General features: G+C 44.1%; 1 protein-coding gene across 10 annotated transcripts in view; it reads left to right on the top strand.

The window, feature by feature from the left end:
* The window catches only part of ZMIZ1 (zinc finger MIZ-type containing 1), a 307,669-nt gene extending 290,235 nt beyond the window's left edge, over positions 1 to 17,434 (top strand). For 9 of the 10 annotated variants that reach the window (XM_055719930.1, XM_055719928.1, XM_055719929.1 and 6 more), the window contains 3 exons: positions 2,842 to 3,005; positions 8,884 to 9,132; positions 12,762 to 17,434. In XM_055719930.1, the coding sequence (XP_055575905.1) occupies positions 2,842 to 3,005; positions 8,884 to 9,132; positions 12,762 to 12,869 (521 nt within the window). In that variant the 3' untranslated portion in view covers positions 12,870 to 17,434. The remainder of the gene's footprint in view (positions 1 to 2,841; positions 3,006 to 8,883; positions 9,133 to 12,761) is intronic. The other variant, XM_055719931.1, reaches the window with a different exon arrangement.
* The last annotated feature ends 2,770 nt before the right edge of the window (positions 17,435 to 20,204 follow it).

Raw genomic sequence — 20,204 nt, 5'->3', positions numbered from 1 at the left:
ATTCTGCGTCCGTCTTTTCATTTAAGATTAATCTGTTTAGAGGAAAATATATTTCAGTAAGGAAATCGGTGCTTGTCATGTTTATTGCCACACAGCCCTCCCTGAATCAACAAACATTGTATGTTACCTTATAGGTTCATGGCCTGACAGAATATACATCTTTCTTCATTTTTTCTGTCCATTTTCCTTCTGTTGCACTCTCATTCAAGTGAAGGCTGCTAGTGCTACAGAAGTTACAAAGTGGAGAACCTGACCCATTAACCCTGCTACTTCGGCCACCAGGTTTAACTTGTGGCCAGGTGGGAGCCATTTGGTAGGCCACCCAGAAAGTGGATGACTTTTAAAGAGCGTTTAACTGCTTTGCAAACACCTTTACATTAGAAAATTACTTTTGAGTTCCTTTCCCCATGTGCTGCCAGATTGAGAAACCAGGAACTAAACACAGGCAGTGGAGGTACGTTTTCGAATGACTGGTATGTTGTGAATAACTCAATTATAGTGACAATTCTGAAAATATGAAACCGAAGACTGTTTCTTTTGCAAGGAATATGATATGATTCAGTTCAGCTCTGGGAAAAGACCAACTGTTCACACCGTCAGAATCCCCAAATTGATTACAAGGTGATACATGTGCTTTTTGCAGGCGTTTGAAGAAAAACATAGATTGCATACAAAATATGGTTAATTTGCTGCAATGACTGCAAAACTGGTGACAGATGATAAAACTTTTTAGGTTTTCAAACAGTTGAATGATGACTATAACAAAGCCAAGAGCACTGAATCACAATTTTTTTACTTGTTTAGTAGGAGTGAAGTGCAGTCAGAGCATGAGAGCAGAGCCATCTATCCTTCGTCATCTTTCTAGCTCACAGTCCGGAACGCACAGGGTAGTCACGTTTAGTGGGGTTCAGGATTTGTGTAATGATTGCTGCCTCAACTGTTGTTTCCCTGCCTTCCCCTGTGGATCCTGTAGCGGAGGTAGTCATTGCTTCACAGACTCATCAGTGGCAGCTGAAACCCACGCGCTCCTATTTCCCCTGCAATAGGCGTATCAATGGGGAGCGCCACATTACCCTGAACGTCTTTACAGGTCTGTCCCTCAGCGTGTGGCACAGCTCTTGCCACAGAGGCGGGCGTGCTGCTGCATGGCCCTAACTCCCTGAGCGTACTGCCTTGCGTCTTCATTCCCCATCAGTACGTACGCTGAAACATAGAGTTTAGAATTAGGTAATGTCCTGTGATGAGCAGTACTCTAGAGCAAAGTAGTAGTAGTATTACTACTGCGGTTTATGTTTGTTCATTTGGGTTTGACAGTAAGCATACTGAAGTTTAGTGTGCAAATACAAGTACTCAGTAATACAAGTCGGCTCCCTGCTAATAAATCATTCCTGAGAAGCAAGGCAAGACCAGCTATATTCTGTGAGACTCATCCAGTTTCCAGATTAACGAAATGAGAATTAGTAAGGCTCTGCAGTATTTACATGATAGATCAAAGTCCTGACTTCTTTACAAAATACTCTTACATGGCTAATGACTTCTATTCCTCTGAGATTAAACTTCTGCTTGTGAAGCTGTGCTAAAGAGCAAATGATGCAGCTACTTCAGTTTGTCAAACTCCCTTCTTGACTCGAGCATTTAAAGCTGCTGCACTTCAGCTGACGAGCTGCAGGCTCTCTGTGCAAGCTCAGTATCGTCTAATGCAGCTGCTTGTAGGAAAGAGGTGACTGGATTTAGTTCAGCTTTTGCTGTTCGTAGCAAATGAGGCAGCAGAGCTGGTACCTCCCTTGGAAGTGTTAATAGAGGGATCTGGACAGAAAAAATACGGAGAGTAAAACCCCTGAGTTGGCATACATGCTTGCTTTAGAATTCCAGTGAAGATCACTGGGCTGAGGTGGGACAGATCAAAACATAGCAACGATGGTCAAACAGTGCTTGTCCTGCAGATCAGCAGGGGATTCCAGGCTTGTTGCTAAATGGTAAGTCCAGGTCATTTATTCCAAATTGGCGTGAAATTTTGGTGCTTTGGAGAACATAGTTTCAGGCTGAAGTTAGGTGGATTTCATAAAGTCACTAGTTTTTCATTGCTTGTGTGCATATCCACATGCTACAGGCAGCCAGTTTGTAACTGAAAATGAGAAGAATGGATCCAGGAGGGGAAAACTGATGTTGTATTTGCAGAAGACCAAGTGAATTTTGATAGGTTTTGTGGGAGCAAGGAAAATTACATCACAAACCCCAGACAGACATGAAGGCCTCCTGCACTATCGTAACGGAAGTTGCCTGTTTGTACTGCAGTAGAGGTAAAATAGATGCTGCGCTATGAACTGGTACTGTGGCCATCTTCCAGATAACAGTTCTGTCAGTTAGCTTCATCAGAAACTGAAGCAATGCTACAGTCCTACTGAGTGCGTTAGAAGCGTAGGCATAAATAACACAGGTGTCCTATAAATAATCTGGGACTTGGGCAGTCAGTCTCAGTTGCAGTGAGGTGCTTCTGGGTACAAATACTCCATAGAATTTAATATCCCTTTCACTTCTCAACATGGTTCAATTTATGTAGTGACTTAATGGTAGTTTTTCAAAATGTCAGCAGTTTTCAATTAGTTACAGCATGCACGTGAATTATTACAGCAGCCAGTATTTGGAAGCTGGGCGCCGCTGTACCCTCCCTCTTCCTCCAGCTCGCTCCAGCGGTGGAGCACAGTGCTGTCAGCTCAGCGTTGCAGGTGCCGGGCTCTGTGCAGGGAGGATGCTGTGCTGCACAGCTTTTGCAAGTTACTTTGAGAGATCAATGTTGGGAAACAAATACTTGGTTTCATATCACATCTGTTTCTCTTTTAGGCAACAGTTACCAAGGTCACGGCAATTTTGACTTCCCGCACGGGAATCCTGGTGGCACGTCTATGAATGACTTCATGCATGGGCCACAGCTGTCGCATCCCCCAGACATGCCAAGCAGCATGGCAGCTCTTGACAAACCTCTCAGTCACCCCATGCAGGAATCTGTAAGTAACTGTGCTGCGCACGTCGGTTTTCCTTTGTGGGGGTAAGGAGCTCTCATCCAGCTAACGGGCTGGCCTCGTGAACCGCTTGTACTTCTGGTGGATTCCTCACTTTGGAAGTTCGTGAAATGGAGCAGTTCTGACTAATGCCAAAACCGCCGTTGTTAGTTTCTGGTCTTTTTGAGTTTTTGGAGAAGCATTTCTGAGCTTTGTGAATTGTCATTTAAGCTTCTTTATCTGAAGGAGCTGACCTGGCTCGGTGTGCTTGTGTTAATCATTGTGCTTTGCTCTGACACCTGAAAAAAACTAGACTTCATTCCCTAGGCCAGCAGGGTCTGCGGATATCCGTCTTCAGGAGACAGCTTGTTATAGCAAGACATTGGCTGACTTTAAAGCAGGGACAATGTCTTCCCCGGCTTTGTCCCTGAGGGCAAAATTTGCATCAAAGCATTTTGAGGGGGAATTCTACCCAAGCAGCGTGAAAGGCACCTTTAAGCTGTTGGGAATAGGACAGACCTGTAGATTTCAAGGGAGAGACGCTGCTGCTGGTCTGAGAGTGTATCCTTGTGAGAGACTGAGAAAAGGAGGCTGCTGGGGTCTCAGGTGGAGAGGCAGAACTGCACACTGGAAAAGCAGCTTGCTCAGAGCACTGGGCTTTATATACAGAACTTTATCTCCAGAAAATGCAGTACTGCAGCAGCTAGGTGACAGAAAAGCGACGGGCAGCGTTTAGCTCTTAGGCGTGGCTAGTCATCTACATTAAATGTGTGTGTGAGGGGGCGTATACATCCTTTTATGTTCATTTAAGTTACGGGGCAGGGGCTTTATAGCGTGCTGTTACTGCACAGGAAGGATGTTTAACTTGACAAGTCATCTGTGCCATGTCTTTAGTGAATACCAGAAAATGCAGTTTCAGAATGTAATGAGGAAATGTGGTAGCAGATGCTCAGCAAAAGCCTACTCAGTCAATGTCTCTTCTAGCTGGCAGTGGGTTTTCCAAGGAGGATGGTGAGAAATAGGAAGAGAGTGGGGAGAGATTTCTTAGTATAGCTTGGAGAGAGCCCAAGTAACAAGACTGTCTGCAACAGAAGAGTCCAGAAACCGTAATGACTTTACATGCTAATAAAGGACAGAACAAACACACTGTAAACTTCATTTTATGTTGGCAAATTCCACATACCCAGCTGAAAGAGCAGTCTGAATTACCTGCGTCGGAACCGACCACACAGTGTTAGAACACAGTGGTGAGGGGCAGTACTAGCAACCTGAGCCACTCACAGCTGCTTCCCTGTGAATCAAAGCCACAGGGAATTATTCTTAGCTTCCCATTAGCTGACACCTACCGCTTGACTTCATCAGTTCACTGCTATACCTTTGCTATAGTAGTTGCCCCGGTGAAATTTCTGAAGCGGTAGGATATGAAGTGGTTGAATATGAAAGTGAAGTATTTGCGGCTTTCTGCAAATGGGACTGCTTACAGATGATAGCAAAGGTGAAAGTTGCTCAAGGCTGTGCATGTTCCAGAGCTGTCAGAGGGTACTTGGGCAAATGTTAATAGATTTTTGGTTTTGTGGGCCAGTCTGTAGCAAATCTGGTGCTTGCTTATGATAGCTGGCAATTAAAGTAAACTTTTGCCTCGATTCTCCCTCATTTATCATGGTACGCAAGCTATACTGTTTGGGAATGGGAAGCGGTGCTAAAGCAGGTTCCACCTACTTTATGTCACTGGCTGATTTTTTTTCTGATGAGGATCAGTTCAGGTCTGTTAGCACAAGGGAATTAGACTGACCTTGTCAATGTGGCCACGCAGTCCTTAGTCCACATTTGAGGACTGTTAGTGCTCCCACGCACACAGCTTTTCCAGTATTATAAAGTCTCTGCTTTCTTCTTCCTTTCTCTCCTGCTTGCTTTCTTCTCTCTCAAGACTGAACTATTTGTCTGTAGCAGACACGCAGGAAAGGCAGCTTTAAAATTACTGCTTTTAGAGAAATGCATGCCATTAGCACATTTCTAAATTGTGTAGCTGAATGTCTTTGGACAGACTTCTCTGTACGAAAATAACTATAAATCACATTGCGTAATTGAACTAAGGTTTTAAGATGTTGCCTGTGCTCTTGTCTGGCTTTCTGTCTTTCCTTTTCACACACTTAAGGTGCATTTTGTTTTCATCAGCTATTCACTTTGACTGTTTCATGTTTACAAGGTGAGTCAAGATCAGATGTTCGGTCCTTTTAGACCCGGGGTCTGTCTCTAACTGGAGCTGAACGCTGCTGAGGAAGTTCCTGATTTTCTCATTACGAAGATTTGTGTGCCAGCCCTTATACACTGGTAGGCAGAGAAAGCTGATCCCTCCAGACATACCCTGTAGGTCACTGCAGGAGATGCAGATGTGTTTGCCCAGTGTAGGTGGGGCTGGGTAACCGGGGCTGGGTAACCAGGGCTGGATCATCAGAACTAGCTTCTCTCAACACTGCTGTTCTATTCCTGTGGAAGAAAAAACGATCAAGACCTGAAACACAACTAGAGGTGGCACATCTTCTGGGATGTAAAGTGTTGTGAAAGCTTTAGAGCAGATGTTTCTATGTCAGTGCAAGATTGCTACAAAATAACTGCTGCAAGTCAAATCATGTATGTTTTCAGAAATTGTAACCAAGTTTTAGACAAAGGTGAATTCAGAGTTAGCTCTAGCTTAGTGCTTACTGCAGGTGGTGTAAGGAGTGGTGCGTGACTGAGCAATGGGTCGTTGTGCCGCAGTTCCACATGCACAGTGAGGTGATACGAGCTGGTGCCACAGTCAGAAGTTTTCTCTGTTCTTTCTAATTTCACTTCCCCTCTCTCTCACACCAGCACAGGTGCTATTGCAGCCGTGAAGTGGTCTGGATCCAGGTGCTGATGTGACTGAAAACTGATGGGCGGGGGGAGAAGTTTAGCTTTGATGTGTGTCAGTTCCCTAGTTGAGTTTACTGCACGTCTGCAAGGATGCAGCCGATGGCAAAGGCGTGGATGGGAAAAGTGGCCGAGAAGAGCAGCAGGGCAGGCTGGCGTCTTTCAGTGGTTCTGACAGCTAACCCAGCAAGAGCTGGTAAAACTGTGACCCCAGTAATGGAGAGAGATATAAGCCATCACCTTAACCTGCTGATCCTTTTTTCACTATCAATTTTCTCCTGAGATGAAAAGCATATTGTTCTGCAGCTGGCAGGTCCCGTTGCTCTACAGCTATACATCTCGGCTCTCCTAGAGGTCACTGTTGGGCTCGTAAAGAGTTGCGGTTTGTGCTGTCAAGCTGAAGATGTAGTTGTCTGCTATAAGCTCTTTTTTTATAGATTGTAAATGTTTTAAGAGTGCCAAAGCTTATGCGTCTAAAAACAACTCTGGATTTACCTTGCTATGTAAGCAAAGGCAGCTTCGCTAGACTCTGTGTTCATAGTGTGGGTTAGTGTTCTTAAAATAGAATGATGGGAGCTGCAGACACGAGCTGAACATACACAAAGTGTCTTGCTTAGAATGGTTTTGCACCACGGCAAACTTATCATTAGTTAGCTGAATGCAAATAGAAAAGTGTTGAAGTCCTGAGCATTTTGCTTTCTCACAGGTAGGCTGGTGGAGTCTGTGGCCAAAGCCAGACGGATTTTGCACCTGCGATGGCCGTTTAAGATTATGGTGGCCCTCAGTCTCACAGTGAACAATTTCTCCCTATCCAACAGTTATCTCAGAGCCCAAGATAACTGCCTTATCAACTAAACAGTTTTTTTTTTTATATATATATATATATATAATGCTTGCCTATATTAAACATCGTGTAGAATTTCTAACCTGCTTGTTTGTTTTGAAATACATCTAAGATCATATGAGTGCCTCTCGGTTTGAATTATTATTGATATAAACATGCCGATATAACTCTTGCTTTGTGCATTCAGGGATACATTTAGGAGACTGTTCAAGATAATCGTTTTGTTTTTTCCTGGAAACTGCTTTCCCATTTTAGCAACACTGTCTTAAATTGCTTTTTACTTTTTGTTATTATTAAGCTTTCTTAATTTCCACAATTCCCACACTTTGTGTTGCACATGACGGTACTATTTGGATAGACATCTGCTTTCACTTGAACTTTTGCAGAGTGTTTAGGCTGCAGATGGATTTACGTTAAGCAGTGGTCTGTGGGCAGATTTTGTGCAAGCTTCCCCCTAAGGTAACAACAGTAAGGTTGCAGAATACTTTTCAAGTAGTCAAACTGTGACCCTAACGGAGAGAAGAGTGTGTATCAGTACTTCTTAACAGTTAATTTAAACTCTTATATGGGAAAGAGGCTCAAACGTGATGCTGCAGATAGAATCCTGCTCGTTTCCACCAACCATCATACTACCAAAGAACTGAGAAGGACCTCTCTGTAGCTGAGCGTGACTGTCCCAGTGGATCACGATTCAGATTCCAGTTTTCATTGAGTGGTGAAATGTATTCTTTTAAATGCTTGTTTCTGTAGTCTTTTTTAATTTCGTGGGAACATTGTACTTAAGTTTTGTAATAACCTCCGTTTTGCTTTCCAAAACTGAAGACCAAGGTTAAAATAACCTTGCAGTTTGCTGTGGTACAAAAGGGTCGATGCTGACATAGCATTTTGCTGGTTTCTGTTGGCTTGGCTGGATGAATTTCATGCTGTTGTTGTATGTATCTGTTCTTTTATTTCAGCTCCACTTTGTGGCAATATGTAGCATTCCTCAAAAAATGTTTACATTTTTTGCTTCTCCATATGCCCAATTAACATGAGACATCTGATTCTGAAGCATTCAGACACTTCTTTCTCATGGCACCAAGGTCAAGCCCCAAAGAATCCACTAGCGTCAAATGTGACATGCAGCAGAAGGAAGAATTGGGCTTGTGCGGTTTTGTTGCTTCTCTTGTCATGTGAGAAAGATGTTTTTCCGTAACAGCGTTTGGAAGATGCATGTGGTTTGGTAGTTTATTCCCCATGGAAAAATATTAAAAATACTAAACTTTTGCTAGAGAACTTATCTACGGCATGAGTACAAAATAGAAGTGCGATGATTAGCTCAGTTTAAGCTAATGCATTGTACTGTGCAGTCAGCAGGTGTGCAGCCACCTGCGGCACCTCTGCTGATGGGTGGGGAGCTTGCTCACTGAGCCGACCTGGCGTTTTGCCACCCGTCAGAACCCACGAATACCAGCAAGCAAAATCTTCAGCCCTTAGAAGGATTGTTACCTTCTGAGAGGAGGAGGAGGAGAGGAGCGGGGAAGGACTGGCGTTTGCAAGATGTTTGTAATGAGCTGAACCACGAATAGGCAGCGGTGTCAGGAAGCAACCCCGTAAGGGAGCTGAACAGAAATGATGCATTTTCTCAGTTAATCAGTTTCCTGGCATGGGGATATCAGTTTCCTGCTGTAGAGATCTTGGTTTCCTGGCGTAGGGTTCATTGTTCAACCAATTCTTTGTTCACTCATGGAATATTTTAGGGCAAAAGCATCTGCCTTGCAAATGCTGAGTGGGCACCCATAAGCCTCCTTACCTTCTCTTCGGGGTTCGTTATTTTGCATCTTCAAGTGCGGTTTCCCACACCACAAGGAAGCGAACCAACAGCACAAATCCAATGTGTTAATCGCCCCGTTGCAGAAAACCTCCAAAAAAGCTGAAACACTTCCTCTGGCATTGGGATATGGAGTTTTCTTTTCTGATTGCGCTTTTTTATTTCTTTTTTGTTTGTTTGGGCTTTGTTTGGTTTTGGTTTTTTTAGTTGTGTGTGTCTTTTTTTTTTTTTTTTAATTTATTTAAGTTATTTCTTTTTGTAACATGTGGTTACAGTCAGGCACCGCGAGCACTGTACCTTGTGGCCTCACTTTCTTTTCCTGCTTTTTTCCTCCTCCGCAGATCCCTCATCCCGGCAGCACTGATCAGTCCCATACTTCCATGCAGCAAGGTTTGCACGTCCCTCACCCCAGCAGCCAGTCAGGGCAGCCATTACATCACAGCGGGCCTCCTACCCAGCAGTCCCGGCAGCCACCCCCGGCCGCTTCTAGCAACCATCCACACAGTGACCTGACCTTTAATCCCTCCTCAGCCTTAGAGGGTCAGGCTGGTGGACAGGGAGCACCTGACATGCCGGAGCCCTCGCTGGATGTAAGTCTGTGTCATACTATCATCTGCCTGCCATAGCGTGTGCTTCGCATCGCGGCGGGAGGGCGGGGAGGGGGTGGGGACGGGGAGCCGCTTCCACAGCACATGCCATCCTGTCATGCTTTGGTACATGGGCGCAGGTGCTCCAGCCGAGGTGACAGGGCGCTCCTGGCTTGCTGGGAGCACGGTTCTGGTTTGAGCAGCCGCGTGGTGCGCGAGCCATGACCTCTGCCTGGCACCGAGGCCGGCACTTCTTCAGACTGCAGTTCAGGAGCCAGCTCCTCCCTTCCCCCTCACCGCTGGACGGGGGTTCGAGCGCTCGTCTGGCCCCTGGAGCCATCGCAGTTCCTGCATAAGAGGAAGGAGACGGCTGTGTGTGGCTGTGCCCGTGGCGGAGCTGTGCCGAGTGAGCCGCGTGCTGAGCCCCGCAGATGCCCTGGCCGGGGGAGGGGGATCTGTGCTGGCCGCGCTGCGGCACTGCCCCCGCTCCCTGCAGCCAACAGCCCGCGGTGGCTGGTACCCGCTCGTGCGGGCGGCTCGGCAGCACGGGTTCTTCCTCCTGGCGCGCCACGTAGGAAAAGAAACAAGGACGTCCTCTGCCTCCTTAGCCACCGCGGAAGGCAGCTCACAACTAAACTAAGATAAACCTAGGTTCAAGGCCAGAAGTAACCTTCTGTCTCTTACCGTCCGTTCAGCGGCGTCGGAGCTGAATTACCCGAGGTAGCGCTCTGGTTAACCACCCACCTTCCGAAACACAAACTCCCTCGCGCTAGGATTGGATTTTCGTTTTGAGTCATGCGTTGCCTTGTGTCTATCTTCTGTCTGTGCCAAAGTCTGCTGCTGCACAGTGTAATTTTCTTAGAGAAATGTTCGCCTCTGTGCCTTGAATTTATATCTGTATTTTACTGTTGTTGCATACTTAACTCCTCTGTCACACAGGAGCCACGTGCTGGCAGGTGGCCTCGCAGAGGGGAGGGAGGGGTTGGGGGGAGGGGGGGATGCTCCCGTTACAGGAGCAGTGCCCAGGACTAACTTCAATCTGAACCAGGCTGCTGCTGTTCGCACAACACGGTCGGTCACACGCGCATCCTTTGGGAACAATAGTTCATGTGGCAGTTAGAGTCCTGAACCCTTAAGGATCCCGTATGAGCAATATTAATCGGTGAAATAAAAACCTCGGTTTTTTCCTTCAGATATTTAAGAAACATAAAATATGCTGTTACGGGTCAGACGCTCATTCCTCAGTGAAAAGCAAAGTAGAAAACCCTGTGCGTTCATCACAGTGCTGTGGTCCTCCCTGATGGAGGCACGCTGCATTCTTAACGGGAGGCCGAAATCATCTTAGCTCATCGGGAAGGCCAGTGCCGTACAGCGTGGGGAGCGTAGTTCTTTGAAATAGCTGTGAGCTCAGTCACGATCAGGTGGAGTATTTTAATGGGTTCGGCTCTGAGCGGCTGTGTGGGGGCACCGGGCTGAAGGAAGCCCTGTGCAGCAAACAGAGGGACCGTACCGTCGGCAACTCGGTCCGCTCCCGTCTGACACGGCCACGTTAATTCTTCAGGACTCCGGTGTGCTGCAGTTCCGGGTTTAACCTGGCTTAAAGGATGTACCTCGTGTAGATACAGCTGGTCTGCACTGGGACCTCGGCAGAGGCGTCAGACTCAGATGGCTGGTTCGGCTTCTCGAGTGGCACTTCAGGAGCACTGGGTGCACCTTTCCGAGTTCTGCCCCAAAGCCTGGCGCCTTCCTGTAGCTTCTGCCCCTCCCGCCTCGCAGCCCCTGCGGCAGCGCGGCACCCTCAGTGCCCAGCCAGCCGGTCCTTTCTAAGGTCGGTGGGCTTCACACCAGCCCAGGTCACCCTCAAAGCTCAGGAGACTGCATCTGCAGAGATACCGAACATACTGCTTAAAACTTTCACCTGTCTAAAAAAAAGGCTTTTAAAATCCCCTGTATACAAGAATGAGTCTCAGAGCCGCTATGTTGAATTTTTAAGAATTGAGGTGTAAAATCGTAGGACAAATCCAGTCATTTTTTACTTTCTACATGTTTGGTGGGGCCGCAGTTGTCTTTCGGGCTTCTGTACAGGATATTCATAAAAAATTACGATAGCAGGTGAAGTACATTTAAAAGCCTTATATCTTTACTGTAGTACTATGACAATAGCATTTTTACCGTGAATAAAAGGAGGCGGTATTTTAAGAAAAGCATTCCTTCTGGGAGATTCTGTTGATATAAACTTGACGTTGCATTTTTTTCAAGATGCTTAGGAAGTAATAAGCTTTTTTCTCCATTTCACGTTTAGCTTATTGAAAAATATGTTCACCCATATAACATTAGAAGATGAAGCTGCATTTGCACAGGAGTAATAGAAGCATATAAATATAATATTTGCATGCTAAATGTGATGCAGTCAAGCTTTTAGTTTTACAGTATTTGAAAACATAGAGCGACTTAAAATGAATTTCTCGTACCTACTACCAAGTTCGTTAAAGCAATCCATATTTTTCTGTCTTTGCTTTAACGCAATACTGAATACAAAGGGGACTTTATTACAAACTCTGCTTGGCTGTTTTTTATATATGACACTTACTTTTGAGTAGGGTATGGAGAGATGCCGAATAGAGCAGCAAACGCTGCCTGGTATGCAACCCAGGAGTTACAATTTGCTTGTTACCTGTCAGACCAAAAAGAATCTGAGTGACGGTTGGAAAAACAAAATTTTCTGTTTGAAATGCAGTATTCATAAAAATATAAACAAAGCCCCCACAACTATTCCTCTTGATACCTTAAACCGCTGTGTAGATTAGCGCATCTTCCGTTGGACAGGGTGTTATACCCCTGACCCTTTAAATGTCTGGAATTGCACGCAGCGCTGCAGTGAAGCACTGCCAGCCGCTGTAAACTCACTGCCACAGAAGTGAAAAGGACTGAGCCAGCTGCCTTGCCGCTCCTCCCCCGTACTCCTCATGTGGTTTGCTCCTCTTTTTTTTCTTTTTTTTTTTTTTTTCTTTTGTCTTTTTTCTTTCTGGGCTAGTTTTAACCCTGGGCGAGTTCCCTGCTCCAGCTCGCTGCCCCAGAGCTTAGATCAGCGCACGGAGGCGCGTAGGGGGTGGCTGAGGGGTGAGGAAAGGACCGGGCTGCCCCTTTCTATAGGGGTGCAGGCTTCAGGCGGTGTGCACACCGACGTGCGAGTCCGTCAGACCAGCCTTTGTTGACCTACCTTAAAGCTCAAACGTGTATTACTCAAACTGCATGTTTCAAGTTTTTATTCAGTGTTTTATATGAAACTCACATACATAACGAGCATTTATCGAGACGTTTTTGTCAGCATCACTAGCCAGGAAATAGTCTTTGTTTATTGATGAACTTTTTGATGAGGAGGTTGGCTGAGAAACCCAAATTGAGATGGTAATGTCATTCACAGGTGAAAACCGCGTAACACACTTTCACAAACAAGCGGATACTGTATCATCACAGGGTGTTAGGTTTGTGTCGCTGCTGCCTTCCGATTTATTTGGATGTGTGCACATGAAAGACAGTTTCCAAGAATGCGTGGTGTTTAATCCCTTTTTTTTTTTCCTCAGCTGTGTTTCCGTTATCTGTAATTTTCCTTTTATCTTTATATTTTATAGCTGCTTCCAGAACTCACAAATCCTGATGAGCTGCTTTCGTACCTGGATCCTCCTGATTTGCCAAGCAATAGCAATGATGACCTTCTGTCTCTCTTTGAGAACAACTGAAACCATACATATTCTCCCATCCCTTTCACTTGTTCACACGTGTGTGGCTGCACAGCGAGGAATCTTAACACTCCTTTTCCACAAGAGAAGAAAACAAAACTCACAACTTGATCCAATGGTGCACTCCCTGCTTTCTTCATCTCGGAACTGCTTTTGTCAGCTTCAAAGACTGCGAAAGTGACGGGAGAAAAAAAAACACAACAAAAACAAACCATAAATAAATGCAGTAATCTCCGAGTCTGCCGTGCTACACGTGACAAAGAAGCTCAGACAGTTGTGCAGCTCTTGGAAACCCCATTTGTTGTTCATCCTCTAGAGAGAGAGTTCTGTGATATAAACATAGTGTGAAGTATCTTGGCAAAAACGAATCTTGGCAAGGGAAGAAAAGGCAACAAAATGGAACTGTCTATAATTGACCCGTCTCAGAGTGTCCTTCCAACGCGTGTTCTTCCAGTTTTTTGAAACTGTATCTCCCTCCACCCCACCTCCCCTCTACCCCCCTCCAACCACAGGTTTGCGTTGGAGCGATTGTCCTGGCCACACACACAAAAAAATAACAAAAACATGTAAAATCTCAAAAAAGCACAAATCCTGCAGTCAGGTGGCAAAGGTAGGGATGATGTACAGGCCTGTCAGAGGGAGCCAGCAGCTTAGCTAATGCGACATCGGTGACGGAGTCCCGAGAGTCTTCAGGCCGCAGCCGTGGGTGTTGGTATTTCTGCGAGCGCAGGAATCTTCACCACCTCTTTGCAGAGGATTCCTCTAGCCAAACACACAGATTGGAAACACCCGGGGAGGGGGGGGTGGGGCATAATAAATACGTTTGTGATGTTTAGGGTTTTTTTTGTGATTTTGGTTTCAAGTCAGTACCGTTCGTGGCTGCTTTAACATCCAGCTGTTGAGATTGCTGTAGTAGAGCTTTTTGCCGTGTATGCCATATGGAATGGAGAAGAGAGGGAGGGGGGATGCAAACCAAACTGTTCCTGATTATTTCCTGCAGCCTTCGGTGCCCCGAGCGTTTGCGTCGCTGTCAGTACCGCACCACGTGTAGTAAGACGAGCTGGGTTGAAGGCAGCCAGGAAATCATTGCAGGATGGAGGGAGAGTAACGTCACTGTCTGCATAATTATTTTTAATAATCGGCTTGAGAAGGGGCATTGACATTGGACAGACATCTTACAGCTTCATTTTCGTTTTGCTTTGCGTTCTGTTTCTGTGACTGTTACAGATAATTCAGCCTTCTTCTTTTCTCCTCCTTCAGTTTCTTTTTTTAAACTTTGGCTGCTGGGATGAGCTCTTTCTCCTGAAGGACGGGGCATGGGGAGAATTAAGTAACTGTCAGTAGATTGCTACTGCCCTCATGAGACCCTGCTGCCACAATCACTGTCTTGCCTCTGTGATCTGTGCTTCTCGTGTGGTTGCTGCTCCTGCATGAGCTTCCTATTGCTTCTGTGCCCATTTCTGTGCTCTTCGTCTCTCTCTCTTTCTCTCTCTTATAAATGATGTACAGTAGCTGTGTAAGAAGTGCATGTGTGCCAACTTTGCCCTTGCGGTGCAACATTTCAGCTTTTGCCCACTGTACAGTTATTGGTTTAGTTTCTTTTTGTTACTAGAGCAAATCTGACCCTACTCCTTTTCCTCATCCCAAATCCAAGCAAACACCCTTCGTTTGCTCGCCACACCACGTTTTTAAACTGAAGTGCCAGGCAAAATTTTGTTTGTTCCTGTTTGTTTGACTAGAGTAGCTTCCTAGCCGGCTGTGTTTAGTTTGCCGTGCTGTAAATGGCATGCTCTGTGCTTACGACTCTGGATTTGTTTTCCTCACCAAAGTCATATTTGTAAATTCTTTGCGGTTTTTGTTTTATTTTGCTCTTTTTGTTAATGTTTCCCACTACTGCTGTACATGCGTCATGATATATATATGCTAGTCAGCAGCACCTTGCTGTAGATATTAAAGGAAATGGCGGTTTAGTTCTTTTGTTTTCCAGTAGGAGTATTGAATCTGTCAAACATATTATGTAGAGATGGTCCCACACTTATATTTTTCCTGTTTCAGGTTTTTTTAAGAAAGGCGCTGTTCATTATGCAAAATCAATTATTTTAAGAATTGCTATTGTAAATATCTTTGTGAATATTTTAGTATCGTCTTTGATAATATTCAACATTTTCATGATCTGGTTATACTTTTGCTGGTGTTTTTAAATACCTTGTCTGAAGAAAAATATGGGTCCTTTTTTAAAAATGAAAATTGAGGGTTCTTTAACAGAATAAGGGAGTTGGGTCGTCCCCGTCCCCCGCCCCCCCCCCCCCCTTCCCATTTTCTTTTGATAAATTAGCCCAAATTTCATATCCGTTTATGTGTCTAATGAATTGATACATCAGGCAGTACCTGGACGATCGGGGCCCAGCTCTGTCACGGAAACATAATAATACATGATTGCCTAGGGCAAAAACCCAAACCCAACTGACCGACCGATGTTCATGGACTGTGGGTGGCTGTGGGCTGGGGATGGCAGGGGTTTTGTTCGTTTGCCCAGGTGAGCAGAGCACCTAGGACCAGCTGTCTGAACAGGTAAAGATGCATTGAGGCAAGCAGCAAGCGTGTGAGGTACCATACTGATACCGCTCTGCTGGTGCTCCGGTCGCTGAAACGGGGGCACGGTAACACTTCGGGATGTCGGTGGGTGGGGGAGGGAAACAGTATATTTTATTCTGCTTAGAAGTGTCTTTTTTCTTATGTAGGCTTGACAACCTGTAGAGGATCTCTACAGAATATTAAAGATACCTTGGTGTAATACATAGTAACATGGTTGTGGTGTGGTGCTGCTATCACACAATTCCTAGGAGAGACCATTCTTCAGTTACAGATGTGTTTTGTAGCCATTTTACTGTAGTAGTTTCCCCCTGTATTTTTGCTGCATTGTTTATATAGGTATTGAAGTCATTCGCAGGGGTGGCTAATGATAAACAGACTTTATGCCCTTTAGAGTTTGGGGTTTTTTCTTGGGGGGGGGGGGGGGGGGGCAGTTTCTTAAGCCATAGGTTTGGGAATAAAGAAGATTTCTCACTATTAGTTGGAACTGTTGCTCAGATTTTTTTTCAGTTGATTCTATTTGATGATCCACCCTCCACTGATTCCTGAGCAGCTAAGTTAGTCACCTGAAATGATTTTTCTCTTAAACACAACGTTAGTATTTTAAACCGGGTATGTTAAGGATTGACCTTTTGCTAACTGGTAGTATTTAAAATGCATCATTTAAAAGTACCTGTTGGAAAGCATAAAGGGAAAAAAAAAACCCCCATAGTTATTAGCAATGTGTTTGGAGCAGTGTTTGCATCTGCTTTGTACAGTGATAGAGAATTAAAGTGGATGGTTGACATTTTTAAGCTTACAGAAACATTTGGTTTCTAAGCAGAACATAAGAGAGAAAATACGATTTTTACCCATCACCCAAATGTTGGGACATTCGAGACAGTTTTAAAAGTTATCTGTCAGCTAAATTCAGGTACTGTATAGTGGAGTCAGTATGAAAAAGCTTCTAAATGAAAATTTAGTTATTTTTTTATCTGTTCACTGCCGTATTAAAGTTTAGAGGAAAAAAAACCTAGCAAATAGGGTAATCACAGTAATTTCTTTTAAAGCTTAATTATTATATGAAATTCCAGTAGTATTTTTATTCTTCTTTTTTTGTTTGTTTACTTTTTAATTGTTTCCCTATGGAAGTTCATCTGGGAAAGAACCCACAGAGATCTACAGTTCTGCTGCCAGGACATTATTATAGGACTGACAGATACACGCCAATGTCTGCAGCGGAGACTCAAGGGACAGCTGTACATATGTAAATGACAAATAGAGACATGTTAACAGAAATGCATTCATTTTCCTTGGAATGTGCATTGTTTTTATTTCGCAGGAAAAAATAAAAAAAAGCTTGAAGCTCCATCTTATGTGGAAAATGAATCCTGTTTGTTAGCGTTTGTGGAGTCTCAGCATTTGTTTCACTTTCACTTCTGTAATATACTCTGATCCTTTGTTTTGTTTTGTTTTATCTACATGTAATATTTAGCTTACGTGTACTAGTCTATCACCTGTGTATTTTTAGGGTGCTACAGAAATAATGAAGAAAAATACGGGGATTAAAAAAAAAAAAAAAATTGTAACCAAATTCATACTTTGTACAATTTTTGATATCACGATCAGAGGAGAATTAAAAAAAAAAAAGAAGTACAATCTGAAGTAACATGCAAAAATGGCCATTGTCTTTGTTTGTACATTGTATGTACAGTACAATGCAATCATTTCATACTTTAAACTGGTCAGAAAAAATAATTGTGATTTTTAGTCTTGCAAAACTGTATGTAGTTAGATGATGTGACAACCTAATATTTATCTAATAAATATGTATTCAGATGAAACCTGTATATTAGGTGTTCATGTGGTTATTTTGTATTTAAAGATCAAATTATTTGACTATTGCTAGACATTTATATACTCTGTTGTAACACTGAAGTATTCTCATTTGCTCATGTTAATTTTTTTTTTCCTAAATAAATTTGCAAAATTAAGGTCTGGCTAATTGGCAGCTGCTTTGTAAATTTTGAGTTTCTTTTTGAAACGACCAACTTCCCCCTTTGCCCTCCCTGCTTTGTGTTACCGTGGCGGTCAGTTGTGCAGGATGTACCTTTTTGAGGAGCAGGACTTGCTGCAGGAAGGAAAAGGTGTGAGAATAAAAGATTACGAATGCAAGTTTGCGGGTAGGCTGGGATCGCATGCAGCAGCATCCCCGGCGAGCAAGGTGTTGGTGACTTGCAGTTCCGTAGGCAGGGCGCTGCCTGTCACCTAAACAAGTCGTAATTACTTGAAAATGGAATCTTTGCATGATGTGAGTAACAGGAAAGGAGGGCTTGTCTCTGGGGTTGGCATGTGTGGAGGGATTAAACATCCCACACGGTAGGTGGTTGGCTTTGTCTTTGTTTTAACTAATCACGAGTTTGATACTCTTCTTTCAGTTGGAGCCTGTCACTAAAGGGACTTACGTGACCTTGGAAGATGACTTTTTTTAATACACCCCCATCTTAAAGTTGAAGGACTTGGTTTCAAAACGCAGCCTTTGAGTTACAAAATCTGCTTGATTTCTCTGCCTGGTTTAAGTGTAAGCAGCCTGAATCGCGACACAAGATGATTCGACCCTGTGTGTATTCCACCAGCCGTGACGCGCACAGGTCCTGTCCCGGCAGAGTTCTACACCCCTCCTTAGCCACGGCCACTGGTGCCAGTCACTTTGCAGCTGAGAACTTAACGGACACTTAGTGAGTATCTCTCTGTTTGTATATGGCGTTTGTGGTATAGTCTAAACCCACCTTTGAAATGCATTCAGATACATAGGGACTACGTAACCGTCTCAGAATACGAGTAACCTATACAAATATGTAATTGAGATAGAGCAGTTACTCCACAGCTGCACAAAGACACAAATCCTTGTTGATGGAGATGCGCACAAGTATATACACAGGTATTTAGATAGATAGATAGATACAGATCTAGCCTAGAAATTTATTTTCTCTAAAATTGAAAAAAAATGGTTTGTTTCTGATTGTCAGCTTCTGCCTTCCTTGCTGGCACTACCCGTTACAATGGGCTTTTAGGACAACATAATAAAACTGAGTTACAGGGCACTCTAGTGAAACAAGAAATACTTATTCATTCCAGCCAATAATTAATGAATATTTTGTTCCTGGTGTTCTGTTTTCCTGGAAGCTCCCAAGAAGTGTCAGCGAGACACTGTGTGCAAACCTGCTTCAGCACTGTAGGGATGAAGAACAGTATGAAGAGCCCGCGTGATGTCCTTAAGCGCTGTATATTTTTCAACCTTACTCCAAAGTCTCAGGAAGCTACGACGGTTCTGAAAGTGGAGTTTCTCCCAGATGTCACCTCCGGACCCCAGGGCAGGTATGACGTGTGTGTTCAGTTGATGCTGCTGTCTCCCATCCCACGTTCCGTCAGCGTGTTCTGTGTGTTGAGCGCTCTGCGTCATGCATTTTGCACGTGCTTCCAGGCAGCCACCTACATGAGTATTTCTCTGTGATTTCTCTGCTTATCAGTGTGCTTATCAGTTGGTGAACAACTTCAGAATACTCCGCATTTCCTTACTTTTTTCTTTACCTAGTCGGTATGGATCTCTGAATCACATTATTTTGGTTGTGCACTTCGTATTGTGTTGCCATGCACTTCGCCATGCCTTTTACAGGAGCAAGAGACTGAAAACCAATTAGAACCATGGAAGAAGGACCCCATTTCTTTCGCTGCTTAGACAACAGGGATGGGACTGCTGTGTGTGAACAGAGCTGCTTGCTTTCCTTTGAAGAAGTAAGCTAGACAGCATATAAAACAGTTGTACGATTCTCACCCGAGTTGCTATATATGATGCTCTCATTTGTTATCCTTCTCTGCTTCCCTTTAAAACTAATTGATGTATTTTTACATTTTGGTACCTAGTCTTTTATTTGTACGTATATTTAACCAGAGGCCACTTCCCTCTTAACTGCTTAAATTCCAAGTCTGTACAAATCCTCCTGTATTGTGAACCTCCAGTCATGAATGCTTACCTTTCTTTTTTTGCATTTTGAATTATTACCAGTACGTCACCTTATTACGGTTTTCCACTTTCTGTGTGACTGAAATCCCGCTGACTCCCACGTAGGATATAACTCCTAACGTCTGTCATTGTGTCAGTGCACTAGTCACGTTTGTTCTCTCTAAAAGGAGCACAGGATATGTATTGCATCAGACAGACCTCTGAAATCTCCTGCTGAGGTATCTTGTCTCTATCAGTCTACAGAATTTTCCAGGGGAATGTAAAAATAGTCCAGGAGGAACCTAATTAGTTATGCAGTTTCATTTATGAAGCAAGCAGACAGCAACTGCTTCACGACTCCCGCGGGCGTTAGCGTACAGCATGGCACAGGTGGACTTACTGGTTTGTTTGCTACGTAGTTCAACTGCATTTCCAGGAACTCCTTGCTTAAATCGTAATAATTGGGTTTCTGCTGTTTAAGTCTATCCTTCTGTTGAAAAGCTTCTCTTCTCTAAGTGTGTGGGCTAGACGAGATGAAGCTTTTCCCCGTGTATTGAAGATGTCTGCTTGGTTCGCTCAGCATCTTTCCAGTTACTGACCTCACTGTATTTTTTGACAGATGCAGTTACACACAGGGACGTTAGCTTCCCTAGAAACACTTGTATCTACTGCTTTCAAATACACTGGCTTCTCTACGCATTTTTGGCTTTATTCGACATTCTGAGAGTTATGGGATTACCAGTTCTGTTTTTCCCCTGGGT

This window comes from Falco cherrug, chromosome 9, assembly GCF_023634085.1.
Source record: "Falco cherrug isolate bFalChe1 chromosome 9, bFalChe1.pri, whole genome shotgun sequence".
NCBI lineage: Eukaryota > Metazoa > Chordata > Aves > Falconiformes > Falconidae > Falco > Falco cherrug.
This window is presented reverse-complemented; position numbering and strand designations above follow the sequence as displayed.